Raw genomic sequence first — 17,251 nt, 5'->3', positions numbered from 1 at the left:
GAGAAAGCAGCATTGAGCCAGAGAATGTGAGAAACATCATCAGAACATGAGGAATTAATATATTTTGTTCACAGTCTCTTCCCTGAGAAATGGTTGCTTGAGAGCAGTTTCCTCTCATTTTAGAGTATCACGGTACACATGCTGGAGCTGAGGGTATGTGGAAGGTAAGTGTCTGGAGCACTGTGGAGGGAGGAGACTAGAAGACTCAGGGTATGAGAATAATACTTCATGTTAAGGTTGCATCACTTCTGTAGATTCCATTTGCGCTCTTATTTAATCCTTACAATAACATTTTAGGGGGAGGCACCAGCACTGTCCCCATTTTACAGCCAGCTAACACAGGTTAAAAGAGATTAAATTACTTGACCAAAGCTACATAACCAACAATGACAGGACTGGGACTTCAACCCAGGTCCTCTGACCACCAAGCCTTTGCTTTCCATTATGTAATCTCATGAAAAATAGTTTATGACTAGGATATACCCAATATAAAACTTACATAACACAATCTGAAATATATTTAGTGACTTCATGTCCTTAATATCTATAGAATAATTTGCAGTTCTGAAAGAATTTTTATGAATTACATCTCAGACTCACTAGCAGCCTATGAAGTAAGCAGGACAAATTTATTCCCATTTTAGAGATAAGGACATTTAGGCTCAGATCAGTGTAATGATGCCTCCAAGGTCACATGGCACTATAATACAAGTCTCATAAAACCTTGTTGAAAGCTTTCAATTATGTTGCATGATATTTTTTATAATTGATAAGCAATTAATATTGATACCATGATTACAAGATTTGCCTATATATAAATTACGCCAATTGTGTATTATTTTATATGAGATAATATATAATAAGTGCTTAGCACCATGTCTCATACATAGTAAACACTCAATAAATATTAGATATTATTTTATATAGCCAAGCCAAATGTAAAGTCTTTCATGATTCCATTTCTGCCTACTTCTGTAAGCCTTTTCATTGTAGAGAATTATTTTCATTCTTGGGAATGGGGGCACAAGACTCAGATTCCTGGCTTTTACATCATAATGTATTTTCTAACCTAAGTATCCTCAGGGCCTACACTCAAAAAGGAACAAATAAAGTACTTTTTTTCTGTCCATTCTGTTGTGTCATCCTGCCTTCCAGCCATGAATACCAAATGCCCTAAATCTGGGACCTGCCAATTTCTTCCATTAAGGGCCAGATAGAAAATATTTTTTAGACTTCTCAGGGTTTGGGGGTCTCTGTTGGCAACTACTGATCTCTGCCATTGCAATGCAAAAGCAACCATAGACAATATGTAAACAAATGGACGTGGCTGTGTTCCAATAAAACTTTATTTTTTTACAAGAGACAGCTGGCCATATTTGGCCCACAGGCACTTCCAGCCCCCTGCTCTAGATAAGCAAGTCTGAGAACTGCAAGGAATCCAATGAAATGTTGGGAGTGCGGAGGTGGAAGAGGTAGGGCCATGAGAGGGAAATGTATTTTAACATACTGCCTCTTCACACCTTGTCTCACAATCTGAGATTCCTCCTGTGCCTTGTCCCACTTTTGCCCCACTACCTATACCTGAGGAGTGTCTAGGCCACATTGTCCTTTGTTCAATGCTTTCCTAATTAGAATTTTATTGTTTTAGATAACTTTGTGACTCAAGATAGTCAAAATAATGGACCAAATAGCTTATGTCCAGTAATCCCCATGACTTTCAGGAGTAATAAGTAGTTCAAGTCCAAATGACAGATCAGATATGAAACGGTGGAGGGATTAGAGGGCACGTATCCCACTCAAAGAAGTAAAAGACCCACAGAAACACTGAAGACAACAACTGAGGACTTTGTTGTTCACAATTGATACTGTGTACCTTCAACTAAACACTGATAGGTAAAAGCTCTAAATGAGGGTATTTTTGTGGACATGTACATATTAGTGTAGTCACTGCCTCCACATGCTGAGTTAGAAACAGAACTGAAGGTATGTGGAAGGCAAGGGCCCAAGTTACTGTGGGAGAAATAGAATAAAGATTCAAAATACAAAGATGGTAACTGAACAAATAAGATTCTGGGTGTATCTAACTGAGGTGAGGGCATGTCCCACACTACCATCGTGGCTTTCCTCAGAGCTGCAAGAAACATGACTGAAGTTTCTGACTGGAGTAGGAGAAATGTGCCCTCCTAGAAATATTTGGGACTGTAAAATTTCATTTCTCAGATTGAAAGTTTTAAAATAACTGTAATATTTTTATTTTGAAGTAAATCAGCAATTCTCATAGAACTCTCATTATTATAACTATTCATCCTAATAGGCAATTCTTCTCTTCAGAAAGAATTTATTTAAATTCCCTTTCCTCAGTCCTTTGAGTATTTCCTAGACAATGTTAGGAATGCAAAATTATTTACAACAGAATGATAAATATAGGGTGAATAGCAATAAGAATCTAAAGATGTAAAATTAGCATTTGGAGTAAGATTTTGACCAAAACAACAACAAAAAACCCTGGTATTTTCGTCAATATTTAGTATTAAGCAAATGACAACTATAAGCTAATCCCATCAGATTGAAAAGAAATAAAAGACAAAAAGAGCTTTTAATTTATACATACATGAATCAATTGATTATTAAACAAAGGAGTGTTTTATATATTCAATACCTAGTCATCAAATATTCGTATTTGTAGACCACTATTTAAAACACAGTACAAACAACATTTTCTTGTGGTTGTGACATAGTAATTAGAATTTCACAGTACACTTTGTAGTTTAGACTAGCCTTCTTTTTTTACTTTTTAAATTTTTTCTTTATTTTTTAACTTTAATTTTTTTAATCATGATAAAGTACACATAACACAAAATTTACCATTTTAACCATTTTTAAGTGTACAGTGCAGCGGTACTCACACTGTCACTACTATTCATCTCTAAAAATTTTTCATCTTCCCAACTGACACTCTGCATCCGTTAAACAGTAACGCCCCATTTTTCTTTCCCCGAAGCCTCTAACAATCATCATTCTATCTTCTATCTCTACGAATCTGACTACTCTAGGTACCTCACAGAAGTGGAGTAATACAGTATTGGTCCTCTTGTGACTGGCTTATTTCACTTGGCATAATGTCTTCAAGGTTCATCCATGTTGCAGCCTGTGTCAGAATTCCCTTCTTTTCAAGGCTAAATAATATCCCATTGTATGTATACCACATTTTATTTATCAATTTATCCACTGATGGACACTTGGGTTGCTTCCAACTTTTGACTATTTTTGAATAATGCTGTTAGGAACATAATGCAAACATCTGTTCAAGTACTTGCTTTCAATTCTTTTGGATATATAATCAAAAGTGGAATTGCTGAATTATATGGTAATTCTATGTTTAATTTTTTGAAGAACCCCCTATGTGGCTTACACCATTTCCCATTCCTACCAACAGTGCACAAGGGCTCCAATTTTTCCACATCCTCACCAACACTGTTAACTTTTGTTTTTTTGATAGTAGCTATCCCAGTGGATATGAAGTGGTATGTTACTGTGGTTTTGATTTGCATTTCCCTAATAATTAGTAATGTTGAGTATCTTTTCATGTGCTCATTGGCAATGTGTATATTCTCTGGAGAAATGTGTTCACATCCTTGACCCATTTTTTAATCAGACTGTTTGTTAGAGTAGTCTTTCTTATAACCAAATGTTTACCAAATTTTATAAACTTTGGTATTTTTCACTTGATAACTTTTTGTGAATTTTATGTTCTTTACAAAACGGATTCACTTATTCCACAGTCTGATATTCTATCAACATCCCTTATCTTTCAGGGTGTACAACTGTTACTTACTCAACATACTTTGACCTTTGTGAAGCTACTATGGTTCAAATAAGGGCTGAAAGTTGTAGTACTGCACTAATGCTGGCTTGGAAGGCCATCCAAAGAATGAAAAAATTCATTAGCATTCATGAAATAAATGCTATCTAAATTTTATCTAACATTCTTTTTTTTATCCTTTTAAGCATAACATTTCTTCCTATCTAGCATTGCTTCTTTAATTTGTGGATTTATATCCCAGACCTATTTTTCTTGTGGTTGTGACATAGTAATTAGAATTTCACAGTACACTTTGTAGTTTAGACTAGCCTTCTTTTTTTACTTTTTAAATTTTTTCTTTATTTTTTAACTTTAATTTTTTTAATCATGATAAAGTACACATAACACAAAATTTACCATTTTAACCATTTTTAAGTGTACAGTGCAGCGGTACTCACACTGTCACTACTATTCATCTCTAAAAATTTTTCATCTTCCCAACTGACACTCTGCATCCGTTAAACAGTAACGCCCCATTTTTCTTTCCCCGAAGCCTCTAACAATCATCATTCTATCTTCTATCTCTACGAATCTGACTACTCTAGGTACCTCACAGAAGTGGAGTAATACAGTATTGGTCCTCTTGTGACTGGCTTATTTCACTTGGCATAATGTCTTCAAGGTTCATCCATGTTGCAGCCTGTGTCAGAATTCCCTTCCTTTTCAAGGCTAAATAATATCCCATTGTATGTATACCACATTTTATTTATCAATTTATCCACTGATGGACACTTGGGTTGCTTCCAACTTTTGACTATTTTTGAATAATGCTGTTAGGAACATAATGCAAACATCTGTTCAAGTACTTGCTTTCAATTCTTTTGGATATATAATCAAAAGTGGAATTGCTGAATTATATGGTAATTCTATGTTTAATTTTTTGAAGAACCCCCTATGTGGCTTACACCATTTCCCATTCCTACCAACAGTGCACAAGGGCTCCAATTTTTCCACATCCTCACCAACACTGTTAACTTTTGTTTTTTTGATAGTAGCTATCCCAGTGGATATGAAGTGGTATGTTACTGTGGTTTTGATTTGCATTTCCCTAATAATTAGTAATGTTGAGTATCTTTTCATGTGCTCATTGGCAATGTGTATATTCTCTGGAGAAATGTGTTCACATCCTTGACCCATTTTTTAATCAGACTGTTTGTTAGAGTAGTCTTTCTTATAACCAAATGTTTACCAAATTTTATAAACTTTGGTATTTTTCACTTGATAACTTTTTGTGAATTTTATGTTCTTTACAAAACGGATTCACTTATTCCACAGTCTGATATTCTATCAACATCCCTTATCTTTCAGGGTGTACAACTGTTACTTACTCAACATACTTTGACCTTTGTGAAGCTACTATGGTTCAAATAAGGGCTGAAAGTTGTAGTACTGCACTAATGCTGGCTTGGAAGGCCATCCAAAGAATGAAAAAATTCATTAGCATTCATGAAATAAATGCTATCTAAATTTTATCTAACATTCTTTTTTTTATCCTTTTAAGCATAACATTTCTTCCTATCTAGCATTGCTTCTTTAATTTGTGGATTTATATCCCAGACCTATTACCATAAGGGGAAACAATTTAGTTCTGATGACAGGATTTTTGGACTGTGGCTAAGTCTTGGCATGTTTATCTGGCACGATCTATGAAACATTTGATTTGTGAAGGTTTTGAAATAACTACTGCTTTGACATTAACTAACATTGTCATCTTTTTCCCTTTTGTTGGCCCCAAGTGGTTCTTTGAACTGGGAACCAATATATCCATATATTAGAAATCAGAGACCAAAGGTGAAACCAACTGATTCTAGATTTATACCATATTTCTAGGCTCAGGTTATCTCTTTGCTTTTAGAATTTTAAAGCATTGAGAAAACAACTCAAGTTCATTTTCAAGTCATGGGTTTCTCTTTTATCGATCAATAGTACGAGAAATGAAAGTGTCTGAGAACTGAAGAAGCTCAAACACATATTTATGTATAAAATTGTGTCGTGAGATGGTGCTCACTGCATATCCCTAATTATACCCAGCAGAGTTCTTTTTTTTTTTTTTTTTTAGAGTTCTTTTAAGAACAGCAATTTTGTCTCTTTCAGCATAATGGGGAATCATTTTATCCATGTTCCAGTCCAGTAGATTTTCTTAATCCCACAGTTTCATAAAAACTTCCCAAGGAAAATTAACATAATGTTCCTTATAGCTGATATCAGTATCAGCTTTAAAGTGGGATTTGCTATTGGGAAAAAATATTTATTTAGAGATTATGTATATGGAAATGACTGACCTTTTCATTTGTGTCTAAATAATTTAAAATGTATACAAAATTAATCAAAACACTTTTAGTTTACTAAATATTATCTTTTCATACTTAAAAATTTCGAACACAGATATCTCAGGTTTACTCTACATAATGTTATTCTTTACTACCTGAAAAACATATTTCTTCAACAAACTTTGAGTTAAAGAATGTTCAAACAGGACTCTCTTGCCTCAGTTTCAGCTGAGGCTTCAAACCCAAAAAGAATACCGTAAGTGCCAGAACACCAATGCAGGTCATGCTAACAGACTATGAAACCAGTTTCACTGCTCTTAGCTTACCATCCATTTCAGGGTATGTGAGAAAAGGTGGAAAGATAAATGAGACCTTTAGCATGAATGTCCTTACAAAGAGTTGTTAGCCATACAGATGGCTAGCAGGTACATGAAAAGATGCTCAACATCACTAATTATTAGAGAAATGCAAATAAAAACTACAATGAGGTACCACGTCACACCAGTCAGAATGTCCATTATTAAAAGTCTACAAGTAACAAATTCTGGAGAGGGTGTGAAAAAAAGGGAACCCTCCTACACTGTTGGTGGGAATGTAAATTGGTGCAGCCACTATGGAAAACAGTATGGAGGTTCCTCAAAAAACTAACAATAGAGATGCCATATGATCCAGCAATCCCACTCCTGGGCATATATGTGGACAAAACTATAATTCAAAAAGTTACATACACCCCTATGTTCACAGCAGCACTATTCACAATGGCCAAGACATGGAAACAAGCTTTATCCAGATGAATGGATAAAGAAGATGTGGTACATATATACACTAGAATACTACTCAGCCATAAAAAAAGAATAAAATAATGCCACTGGGAGGTACATGGATGGACCTAAAGATTATCATACTAAATGAAGTAAATCAGAAAGAGAAAGACAAATACTATATGATATCACTTGCATGCGGAATCTAAAATATGTCAAGAGGGAAGAGATATGGGACATATGTATAGGTATAACTGATACACTTTGTTATAAAGCAGAAACTAACACACCATTGTAAAGCAATTGTACTCCAATAAATACGTTAAAAAAAGGAGTTATACAGCAGAAACTAACACAACATTGTAAAGCAATTACACTCCAATAAGAATATTAAAAAAGAAAAAATAAAATAAATAAAAAATATGACACAAATGAACTTTCCTACAAAACAGAAACAGACTCACAGACATAGAGAACAGACTTGTGGTTGTCAAGGGGGAGGGGGGTGGGGGAGGAAAGGATTGGGAGTTTGGGATTAGCCGACGTAAAATATTATATAGAGAATGGATAAACAACAAAGTCCTACTGTAATAGCGCAGGGAACTATATTCAATATCTTGTGATAAACCGTAACGAAAAAGAATATGAAAAAGAATGTACATATATGTATAACTGAATCACTTTGCTGCTCAGCAGAAATTAACCCAACATTGTAAAACAACTATACTTCAATAAAATAAATTTTAAAAAATAAAAGAAAGAGTTGTCAGCATGCTGTGCATTTCACCCTGCCATAGGGTAGAGGCAAGCTGCTTCCTCTTTACTTCAAGCCACATGAGGGACACTTCAAAAAAAGCATCTGAGGTCTGGGCCTATAGTTTAGGAATATGGAAGTACATAATGACTGGACACATGCCTAAAAAAGTACCAAAAGCAAGAGACTATGGTTACATCAGTGAAAGGCAGCAGAACTAAAAGATTTGGGAGTAAACTTCACTCCCAATGCTGAGGAAGAGCAAGAACGAGTTTTCCCCATGGGCTAAGTGGGCCAACAGGAGAGTAGAACTAGTTCATCGTAAAGGGAATTCTATTAACATATACACACTACTGTATATAAAATAGATCATCAACAAGGACCTACTGTAGAGCACAGGGAACTCTACTCAATATCTTGTACTAATAATGGAATGTTCCTATAACAGAAAAGACTGTGAAAAAGAATACATATATATATATATATACACACACACACACACACACACACACACACACACGTAACTGACTCACTCTGCTGTACACCTTACACTAACACAACATGGTAAATCAAGTATACTGCAATTAAAAAATTACAAAAATTAAAAAAGGAATTCTATCCATGAGGGCTGCCTATAGGACAAAGTGACCTTGACCTGAACAGGTGGCCTCTGTATACATAAGACTGCACAAAGCCAAGGACTAAAGAGGGAGAACTACAGTCTAAAGTCTCTGAAAAGCCTACAAAGCTCCCCATAGGACAATTTGCCACCAACTGAGCTTCAGGCACACAGTAGGCTGCAATGTAGTGCCCAACTACCCCCATCAAGCAGAAGCTCTTTTATACCCATTAACTCACTCTCTTCCCTATGAGGGCCTGACTCTGAAAGAATCACAAAGAGAAGCTAGCAACAGGGAAGAGATGGATCATGGAGGAATGAAGAAACTGACTATCCTCTTCCAACACACACACACACACACACACACACACACACACACACACACACACACACACACACACACACACACTCTTCAAGTTTCCAGGAAGTCAGGACAAGTTGGAGAAAGGGAAAAGTCATAAATTGTACAACAGTCTGAAGTTTTGATTTTAGATTGGACTGGAATTTGTAATACTTGAAATAAAATAATCGGAAAAAAAGTCTGTAGGACTTTCCTGGGATTTCACCAATGAGCAAGGAAAATGAGTCAAGAGTGCAGGTTTGCAGAGGTAGGGTGGGAAAGAGAAAAGTTTCTGCTTACACTCCACTGAGTCCAACTTGTATAACACATCTGTTATATGTGTAAGGGTAAAAAGAAGTATTTAAAGATAAAAAGATTATGCCCTTGGGGGATAAAATGAAGGCATAAAGTCACTTTCTGGAGTCCATCCATGTCTACAGACAAAATACAATCTCAGTCCTTAGTTTTATGGGCTGTGCTTTGAAATCTTGTATTTATGTGCTAAGTTTCTCTTCCCCTGCAGAGACGGTGTCATTGATTAAACTATGAGTTTGGTACAAAATGGTAAATATGTTAAACCACACTTTTGCTAGGGATCACGGACTATAAAGTTGGACAGATGACCACAACACTCTAAAATTCTGGGCAAAAAAATGTTCTGTTAGAAGGGGAGACAACAGAGACATCTATAATTTAGACCAGTAGTTTCCAGTTATGTTGACTGTGAGGACCTCTTTTAATGTCGTGTCTGTAACTGATTGCTTATTCAATCTAGAAATGATGCTTAATGAACTAAACTGGACTATTATTTTTAGAGGTTAAAAAAAACTTGCACATTGTTATTCCATTTGACTTAGTTCTGATTCTTTCTTTCTTCCTTCATCCCTCCCTTCCTTCCTTCCTCACTCCCTCTCTCCCTCCCTTCTTTCCTTCCTTCCTTCTTTCCTTCGTTTCCTTCTTCCCTCCTTCCCTCCCTTTCTTTCTTGTTTTTCTCCCCTTCAAAATTTTTATGGGTTTAGAGTGCAGGCAGACTTCTAATTATTCTTTTTTAAAAGACATGGTTATGTGGTGAATATGTATAAAATGATGAAAATATACATATACACAGACTAACTCACTCCATAAGAATCCAAGTGCAGCAGTGTTTTGTTTTGTATTATCGTTGCCATGATATAGTGTTGGATGCAGTTGCTAGATGATTTGCCCATATCCATCTGGGCTCATCATTCTCTGTTATTGACTCTGAAACACCATGGGAGCCTTTAGTAATCTAAAGAAATTTTATCTTAATAGCTACTCTCTCAAACATGAACCTTATGTCAAGACCAATGTTTATAATGAAATTCTTCAATGAGACAATCAGTATTCGATTCCCACCTCTTTCAAAGATCATTTTTGATATAATTTGAATCATATCCCTCTACTGCTCAAGCCCCTTTCAGCACACCATGGCACTTGCACACCTCTATGCAGTGTCTTCTCAAGCATGCTGTTCCCAGTTATTGGTATCCTAGGCACACTGGCTTTCTCTTAGGCCTTTAAAGGTAGCTAGATCTTTCCTACCTCTGCACGTGGTGTTCTCTGCCTGAATCGCTCCTCCCCTTGCTCTTTGCATGGCTGGCTCCTTCTCATACTTTAAGTCTATTAAATGTTACCTCCCCAGAAAGGGCTTCCTTGACCACCCCATTTACTTATGCATCCCCTGCTGTACTAATCTCTACCGCAGTACCCTGTTTGATGCTTTCATGACAGCACAATTTGTTAGTACATGCCATACTCTCTTCTTAACCTGTTTATGAAGTGTCTCTCACACTAGGCTGTAAGCTCCTTAAAGGCAGGAACCATGTCTGCATTGTTCACTCTGTACACTCCACAAAGCCAGGAATCTACAGAAGCTCAAGAAACATGTACTGGAGTGGTGGGGGTGAGGGGCAGACAAAGGAAAAGAATGAGAAAGGAAGGGATAATTTGGGCATTTCTGAATCATTTGCTGTTGTTATTTCAAGCATAAAAGGGTATTCAGAATGGGGCTTCCCTGGTGGATGCAGGGGACACGGGTTCGAGCCCTGGTCCAGGAAGATCCCACATGCCGCGGAGCAACTAAGCCCGTGCGCCACAACTACTGAGCCTGCACTCTAGAGCCTGCGAGCCACAACTACTGAGCCCATGAGCCACAACTACTGAAGCCTGCACTCTAGAGCCTGCGAGCCACAACTACTGAGCCCGTGTGCCACAACTACTGAGCCCACACTCCGCAACAAGAGAAGCCACTACAGTGAGAAGCCCACGCACCGCAACGAAGAGTAGACCCCACTCGCTGCAACTAGAGAAAGCCCATGCACAGCAACGAAGACCCAACACAGCCAAAAATAAATAAATAAATAAGGGTATACAGAATAACATAACAAATACTCATGCATCTGCCAGTTGGTTATTTGGCAAATATAGCTGAAGTCCTGTGTGTATCCCTGTCCCCCTTCCCTCCCTCCCCATGCTCCAGGCGTAATCATTCTCTTGAGTTTAGTATTTTTCATTACTACGAATATTTTTATATTTTAATCACACACAAGTAAACTACCAAAAAATATATATTTTATATAATTTTAACTCTGTATGAATAATATCATTCTGTATATCATCTTTTGTAACTTGTTCTCAAAAATTAAAAAACTGCTTTGCAAACTACTTTCCTTAAAAAAAAGACGAGAAATTTTATTTCAAGGGTAAACACAATGTTCCTACCACAAAATTAGTTTAGTCAATAACATAATGTAATGTTTATCCTTTTAGAAAGAAAGAGTAATGAAGTTAACATGAAGAAAAAAAGTAAATTCTTTAAAATGTGGTAGCATTCTTATTGCTAAGTGTATATCATTAATAACATGCACAGAAGACATGAAGGAAAGAAGATAAAAGTTTAAATTAAATTGCTAAGGAAAATATCACTGTACTTCTAAAAGTAAAGAAAGGTAGAGAATGGTCACTTTGAAAAAAATATACTTTGAAAAAATATAGATATGTCCCTTCAGAGATTCTCTCCACCCAGTGGTACACAGGAAACACTACAGTTTTCTCAAAAAGGAATTCGTAATGAATTCTATTGATAGCTTTTTAAACACTGCCCCCTAATGTTCACACTCAGCTTCTTCTGAAATGACAAGAGGACCGTTCTAATTAAAATAACAGGGTCCTTCCTCCCTTGTGATCAGTGTAGCAGTTTTGTCCTGTAGACCAGATTTCACAGACTGAGGCAGTCTCAGCCACACAACGGTCAGAATGCATTAAACTCCCAACCACTCCAAGGTTACTCTCATCAGCAGTAAGGGCAACATGTGAGTGAGAACAGACTATTTGGGCTTGGAAAGCACTGACAAGACATCAATACCACTGGGAAACACCAGGAAAGTCTAGGACCCCAATAATAACATGTGCAACTTTAGACTGATCTAATCAGTCTTATTAAAAAAAAACAAACATTGATTACCAAGAATATCAAACTTCTAAAAGAGCAGAGATGGCCCTTGCTTTAGATACACACAAACTCATGACTCACAAATGACGGCTGCTTCCAAAAGAATCTGTTGAAATTTAGACTCCCTGATGAGCAACTCTGTTCATGACTCCCACCGCTGCCAATATGATCCACAACAAATGAAAGAGAATAACAAAAATATATATTCTCAAGGAGACCTGTTCAGTGTCTTGTAATCACAAAGTCCATGTCATCACTTAACAATGATACATGTCTAAACAGAGAAAGCGTAGAAGCACTTAATACCAAGTCAAGAAGCCTGAGTTTTAAACCCATTCGCCGTTAAATAGCTGTGTGACCTTAGGTCCCTCAGCTGCTCTGGGTCTGTTTCCTTATCAGTAATAAAGAAGAGAGAGCTGTGTGAACGTTTTTCTAACGATTGTCAGGAGGTGGAGATACACAGGATTACAGAATAAAGAGGGCTGCTTTTTCAGACTACATATGCCTCTCCCCATCACCCCTTCATGCCCCATCGCTATTACCAAAAAGCATATGATACTCCCATTTTCCCCTTAGCTGAGAACTACTGAGAACTATAATCTATCTCTAAGGGCCTTTGCCACACTAAAATGTTAATACAGGATCTGAGAACTGGAAGAAAACTTAAAAGAGATTCTCCAGTCACAAGACAAGGCCCAGAAAAACTTTTGATTCTAACTGTAGTTAGATACAGATGTGAAATTTTGAGGAAGTGTGAGGCTTCCCAAGTGGATTAGCATTTCATTTAGCTGGGTGATGTGATGAAATACATTATTATTCCCAATCTTCACCCTTCCCGGATCCCATGCCCTTTTCAATGCGACTTTGTAGTTCCTGCCACTAGAGTATTATATTTAACCACCTCTTGGTATTAGGCTTGGCCATATGACTTGCCTTGACCAAATGAATACTAGCAGATGTGATGTGAGCAGAGAGAGGCTTTAAACGTGCTTGTGAGATTAAGTTTGTTCTCTTGTGCTCTTGCCTTTCACTATGAGGAGAACACGTACTTGGTAGCCACTGGTCCAAGGAGTGTAAGACACGTGCAGAACAGACCTGCAACTTGGAGCCAAACCTAACGAGTCTAGATCAGCTGAATCCCAGCCAATCCACATTTATGACAATGAGAAATAAATACTTACTGTCATGTAAGATTTTGCATTTGTTAGTTATGCAGAATTCTTATGGTTATAGGGTAATTCAGAAGATAATAGTTCACCTATTTTAATATTTTAAACCTCAGCATTTCCATTAGATTGTGAGATTCTAAGGAAAAATATCTCCCTCTCTCACACACATACAAGTATTTGATACACAGACACAAAAACAAAAGTGTGATTACAGATCTATATAATAGTACATCTGAAAAAGAGTCAGATCTAGTGGCAAAGATCTACTATGTCCAGAACCTATCTCTCGTGCTGTTCAGTAGAGAAGTTAATGATCACTGGGCTCTTTGATCTAAATCTAAAATAATAACAATTGTCCAAATATTGCAATTATAGCTTATTTTATATGAAAATACCACCACAAAGACAATTACACCACGAAAAGCACTACTTATACTAAAGAAATGTGTCACAAAGTATTATAATATCTCAATTAACCTGAATGCACAGAAATAGGAGTATTTTGGTTCTTATAATTTTACGAATAACAAAGATTTTTAAGATAACATTTTTGTGGCTTTTATAGTAAAACAAGATTTTCAGATACCTATTTTAAGATAAATTTACTGAAATATAAGGAGTAAAGTTTTTGTTTGGTTCCCTTTTAAAATATTTTTTAAATGTACTAGTTCCCTTACTGCCTTAGGAAAAAACCTAATGCATAGGGACCTAGTAACAGTAAGTGAATATTTACTTCATGGTACGGACTCCTTTGGTACCTTAAAGCAATGATCATTACATTAGTGCTATGGACGAACTACATGAGAAATAACAGATTAGGCCAACTATGCCCTAACCCCAGGCTATCCTCTGAAAGTTTCTTTGGAAAATGTAAACATAACATTTACCACTTACACTTATCTCTGAAAAGTAGAATGCAAAAAAAAAAAAAAAAAAAAGGCAGCTATTAAAAACTCTTTAGCCAAGTTCTGATTATTCATTCATGAGGTAAGAAACTCCCTACCATGTGCTCTATATCGTGTGCTGAACAAGAGCCTGAAGGATAGTGGGGGAGACAGACAAGTAAAGAGTAAAATATGGTAGACAACAGCCAACCCAGTCTTCAGGGATCGAGAGAAAAAGTCTGCACAGAAGCAATGACATCCAAGGTGAGATCTAAAGGACAAAGACAGAGTTACCAGGTGTGGCAGGGGATTAGTGTTCCAAGCAATGGGAACAACGTGTGTAAAGGCTCTGCCGTGAGAGCGAGTGTGGTGCATTTAGGAGATGCGAGTAATTCAGGTCGATACGTGCTTTATGCTTTATGCTTTTCTGCTTCAACTGTCTATGAAAATAAACCCTTTCCTCACTTCGCCTCCGGGTTCTCCTCCCACCTCACTGACGATTCCTTCACGACTTCCTTCACTGTGTCATCATTGTCTCCTAAACATCTACTCATGGGAGTGCATCAGGCTCAGCCACTCAGACTCTCCTTTTTCTATCTACACTCACTCTGTAAAAGATCAAATACAGCCTTCAAATACCATGTATTTGCTCATAACTATAAAATTTTACATCTCCTGACTCTTAGATCCAAGCCCTTACTCTACATTTCAGGCTAGACTTGGACTTGACATTCCAAGTCCAAACGTGATGTTCTCCCTCCCAAAGCTTCTTTCCACAGTCCTACTCAACTCTGTAAACAACAATTCTTCTAATCGCTCAGGCCAAAACCCTAGAGTCATCCTTAACTTTAGTCTTTCTCTGATACTCACATCTCATCCATCTGCAAACCTTACCCCCTTTTCTCGAAAACATTCAGAATTCTATCACTATTTAACGACCTCGACCACTGCTACTCTAATTCAAGCCCCCATCATCTGTAGCCTGGACTATGTCAACAGCTTCGTAATTGTTCTCCCACTACCCTTGTCCTCGACAGTCTATTCTTAACACAGTAGTTAGAGTGATCCTTTTAAAAATGTCAGGTCGCATCATTCCTCTGCTTAAAACTCTCCATTAGCTTACAATCTTACTCAAAGTAAAAGCCTAATTCCTTAAGAGCAGCCCACAAGCCCTTACTAACCATCATCTTACTAACCATTATCTCCCTGATTTTCTTCCTACTACATTCCCCCTCACTCACTCTGTTTCAGCCACCCTTGCTGGTCCTCAAACAGGCCCAACACAGTCTTGCCCCAGGTCCTTTGCACTTGCTGTTCCCCTTGCCCAAAACCCTCATTGCCAATAATGATACGATTCACTCCTTTACTTCATTCAGGTCTCGGCTTAAATGTCCCCTTTATCAATGAAGACTTGTCTCACCTCCCAGTATAAAATAGACCCTCCTAACCTCATCCCCCTTGCCCTGTTTAGTTTTTCTCTTTTGACCTTATCACTGCTGCACTCAAATACAAAACACAAAAGAATGTGTTTACTTATTTACTATCTATCTCCCTAACCTAGAATGTAAATCTGCTGAAGAGCATAGATATGTGTTATTCATTGCTGTATCTCAGAAGCTTAGAATACTGCCTGGCAGATCACAGGTCTGCAGTAAATATTTGGTGGATGAATTAATAAAATCTGAAAATCTTATAAATTATTCTGACAAAAGCTATTAATGTAACTTTCTATTTTAAGAATAAATTTTTAATACTGTATTCCTAATTAATAGCTAAGTGCTTATAAACTATGTAAAGATAACACAATCACTTTTTTCCCTTTAGCCTAAAGACATACTTATACACACACAAACACACACACAGAGTTCACCATCAAGGGCTGAACAATCTAAAAGACTTCATAGCACTCTTTTCCTTCAGTTGGCTTTAGCACTTTTGAATATACTGAAGCAGTATGCTGAGATCCTATGTTATCTTAAAGCCAATTAATATTTCACCTGTAATTCTACATATAAGTTAATAATAGTACCTTGTCAGTATTTGTGAAATATCAGTAGAAAAATTGGCAAAACTACAGGCAGACAATTCACAGAAGAAATATGAAAAATGTTCATTTAGGTTAATGTTCTTCAGTGATTAATTTTCAACAACCTAAAATGGCTTGGCAGGGAGGGAGAGCAGAAGCACCTCAAGCGCGAGGTTTCTTATATACAGAAAGAGACACAGAAACTGGAAAACCTCGCCGCTGACGAGGGTGTGGTGCTGAGATACCTGTGATGGAACAGTAGACCATGTGAGGCGCTACCACGTCTATATCTTCATAGCCCAGCCCCATTGCAGACAATTTGCCAGGGACATAGTTTTCCACAAATACATCACAAACAGCTGCAAGCTGAAAGAAGAGGGGAAGATGAGTCAGACTTCTTAAGGGACTTCCCAGCTTTCAACAAATCCCCACATGATAGAATTCTAATTTCAGTAAACACAATTGATCCTCGCTTTGTAAAAGCCCAGAAAAATCACAGGAAAAGTAGAATTACAAAGTATTCTTAGATAAACACGAAGGCGCTGGTCAACTACCTGAGGTATTACTGCCAGTAAAACAATGGGTATTAAAATTTTCAGTTATTACCATGGTATTAAGTGGATTCTGCTTACATTAAATGTAAGAAATATCTAGGCTACATGGTCTATCTAAATATATTCTCAGAAGTTTAAGTAAAAAAATTAGAATATAAGTACATAAAATATACGAAAAATATCTTTTAACCCCTTTAAAATAAAACTAAATACAATGTCTTTACTACTCCATCCTTATTATGTAATATTCCTCATTACAACATGTACATATAGGCACTTAATACATGCAAACATGATTCTGAATTGCTTTCACACTTTCCAGATGCTTTCTTTCCAAAGAGTTTTAAATGTATTTAATGAACCATCAAAAAAAAAAAAAACTGCTAAACTATAACCCAGTAAATCAGTAACTGTCAGAAACAAAACCCCAACTCTGATTCCCAGATCACTGCAACAAGCCGTCGTAAACCATAATCTTAAAATTCTTTTCAAAATTTCAATTGTGACTACATTCTTTTTTTTTTTTTTTTTTTTTTTTGT

At 36.7% G+C, this 17,251-nt stretch overlaps 1 protein-coding gene across 3 annotated transcripts in view; it reads right to left on the bottom strand.

Moving 5' to 3' along the window:
* SUGCT (succinyl-CoA:glutarate-CoA transferase) overlaps window positions 1-17,251 on the bottom strand; it is a 735,783-nt gene that overhangs the window by 694,629 nt on the left and 23,903 nt on the right. For all 3 annotated transcript variants that reach the window (XR_003001522.1, XR_003001521.1, XM_024732946.1), the window contains exon 6: window positions 16,403-16,523. Coding sequence is in view for 1 of the 3 variants with exons in the window: in XM_024732946.1 (XP_024588714.1) it covers window positions 16,403-16,523 (121 nt within the window). In the remaining 2 variants the exon portion in view is untranslated. The remainder of the gene's footprint in view (window positions 1-16,402; window positions 16,524-17,251) is intronic.

Source organism: Neophocaena asiaeorientalis, unplaced genomic scaffold (assembly GCF_003031525.2).
Source record: "Neophocaena asiaeorientalis asiaeorientalis breed wild unplaced genomic scaffold, Neophocaena_asiaeorientalis_V1.1 scaffold56, whole genome shotgun sequence".
NCBI classification, from domain to species: Eukaryota; Metazoa; Chordata; class Mammalia; order Artiodactyla; family Phocoenidae; genus Neophocaena; species Neophocaena asiaeorientalis.
This window is presented reverse-complemented; position numbering and strand designations above follow the sequence as displayed.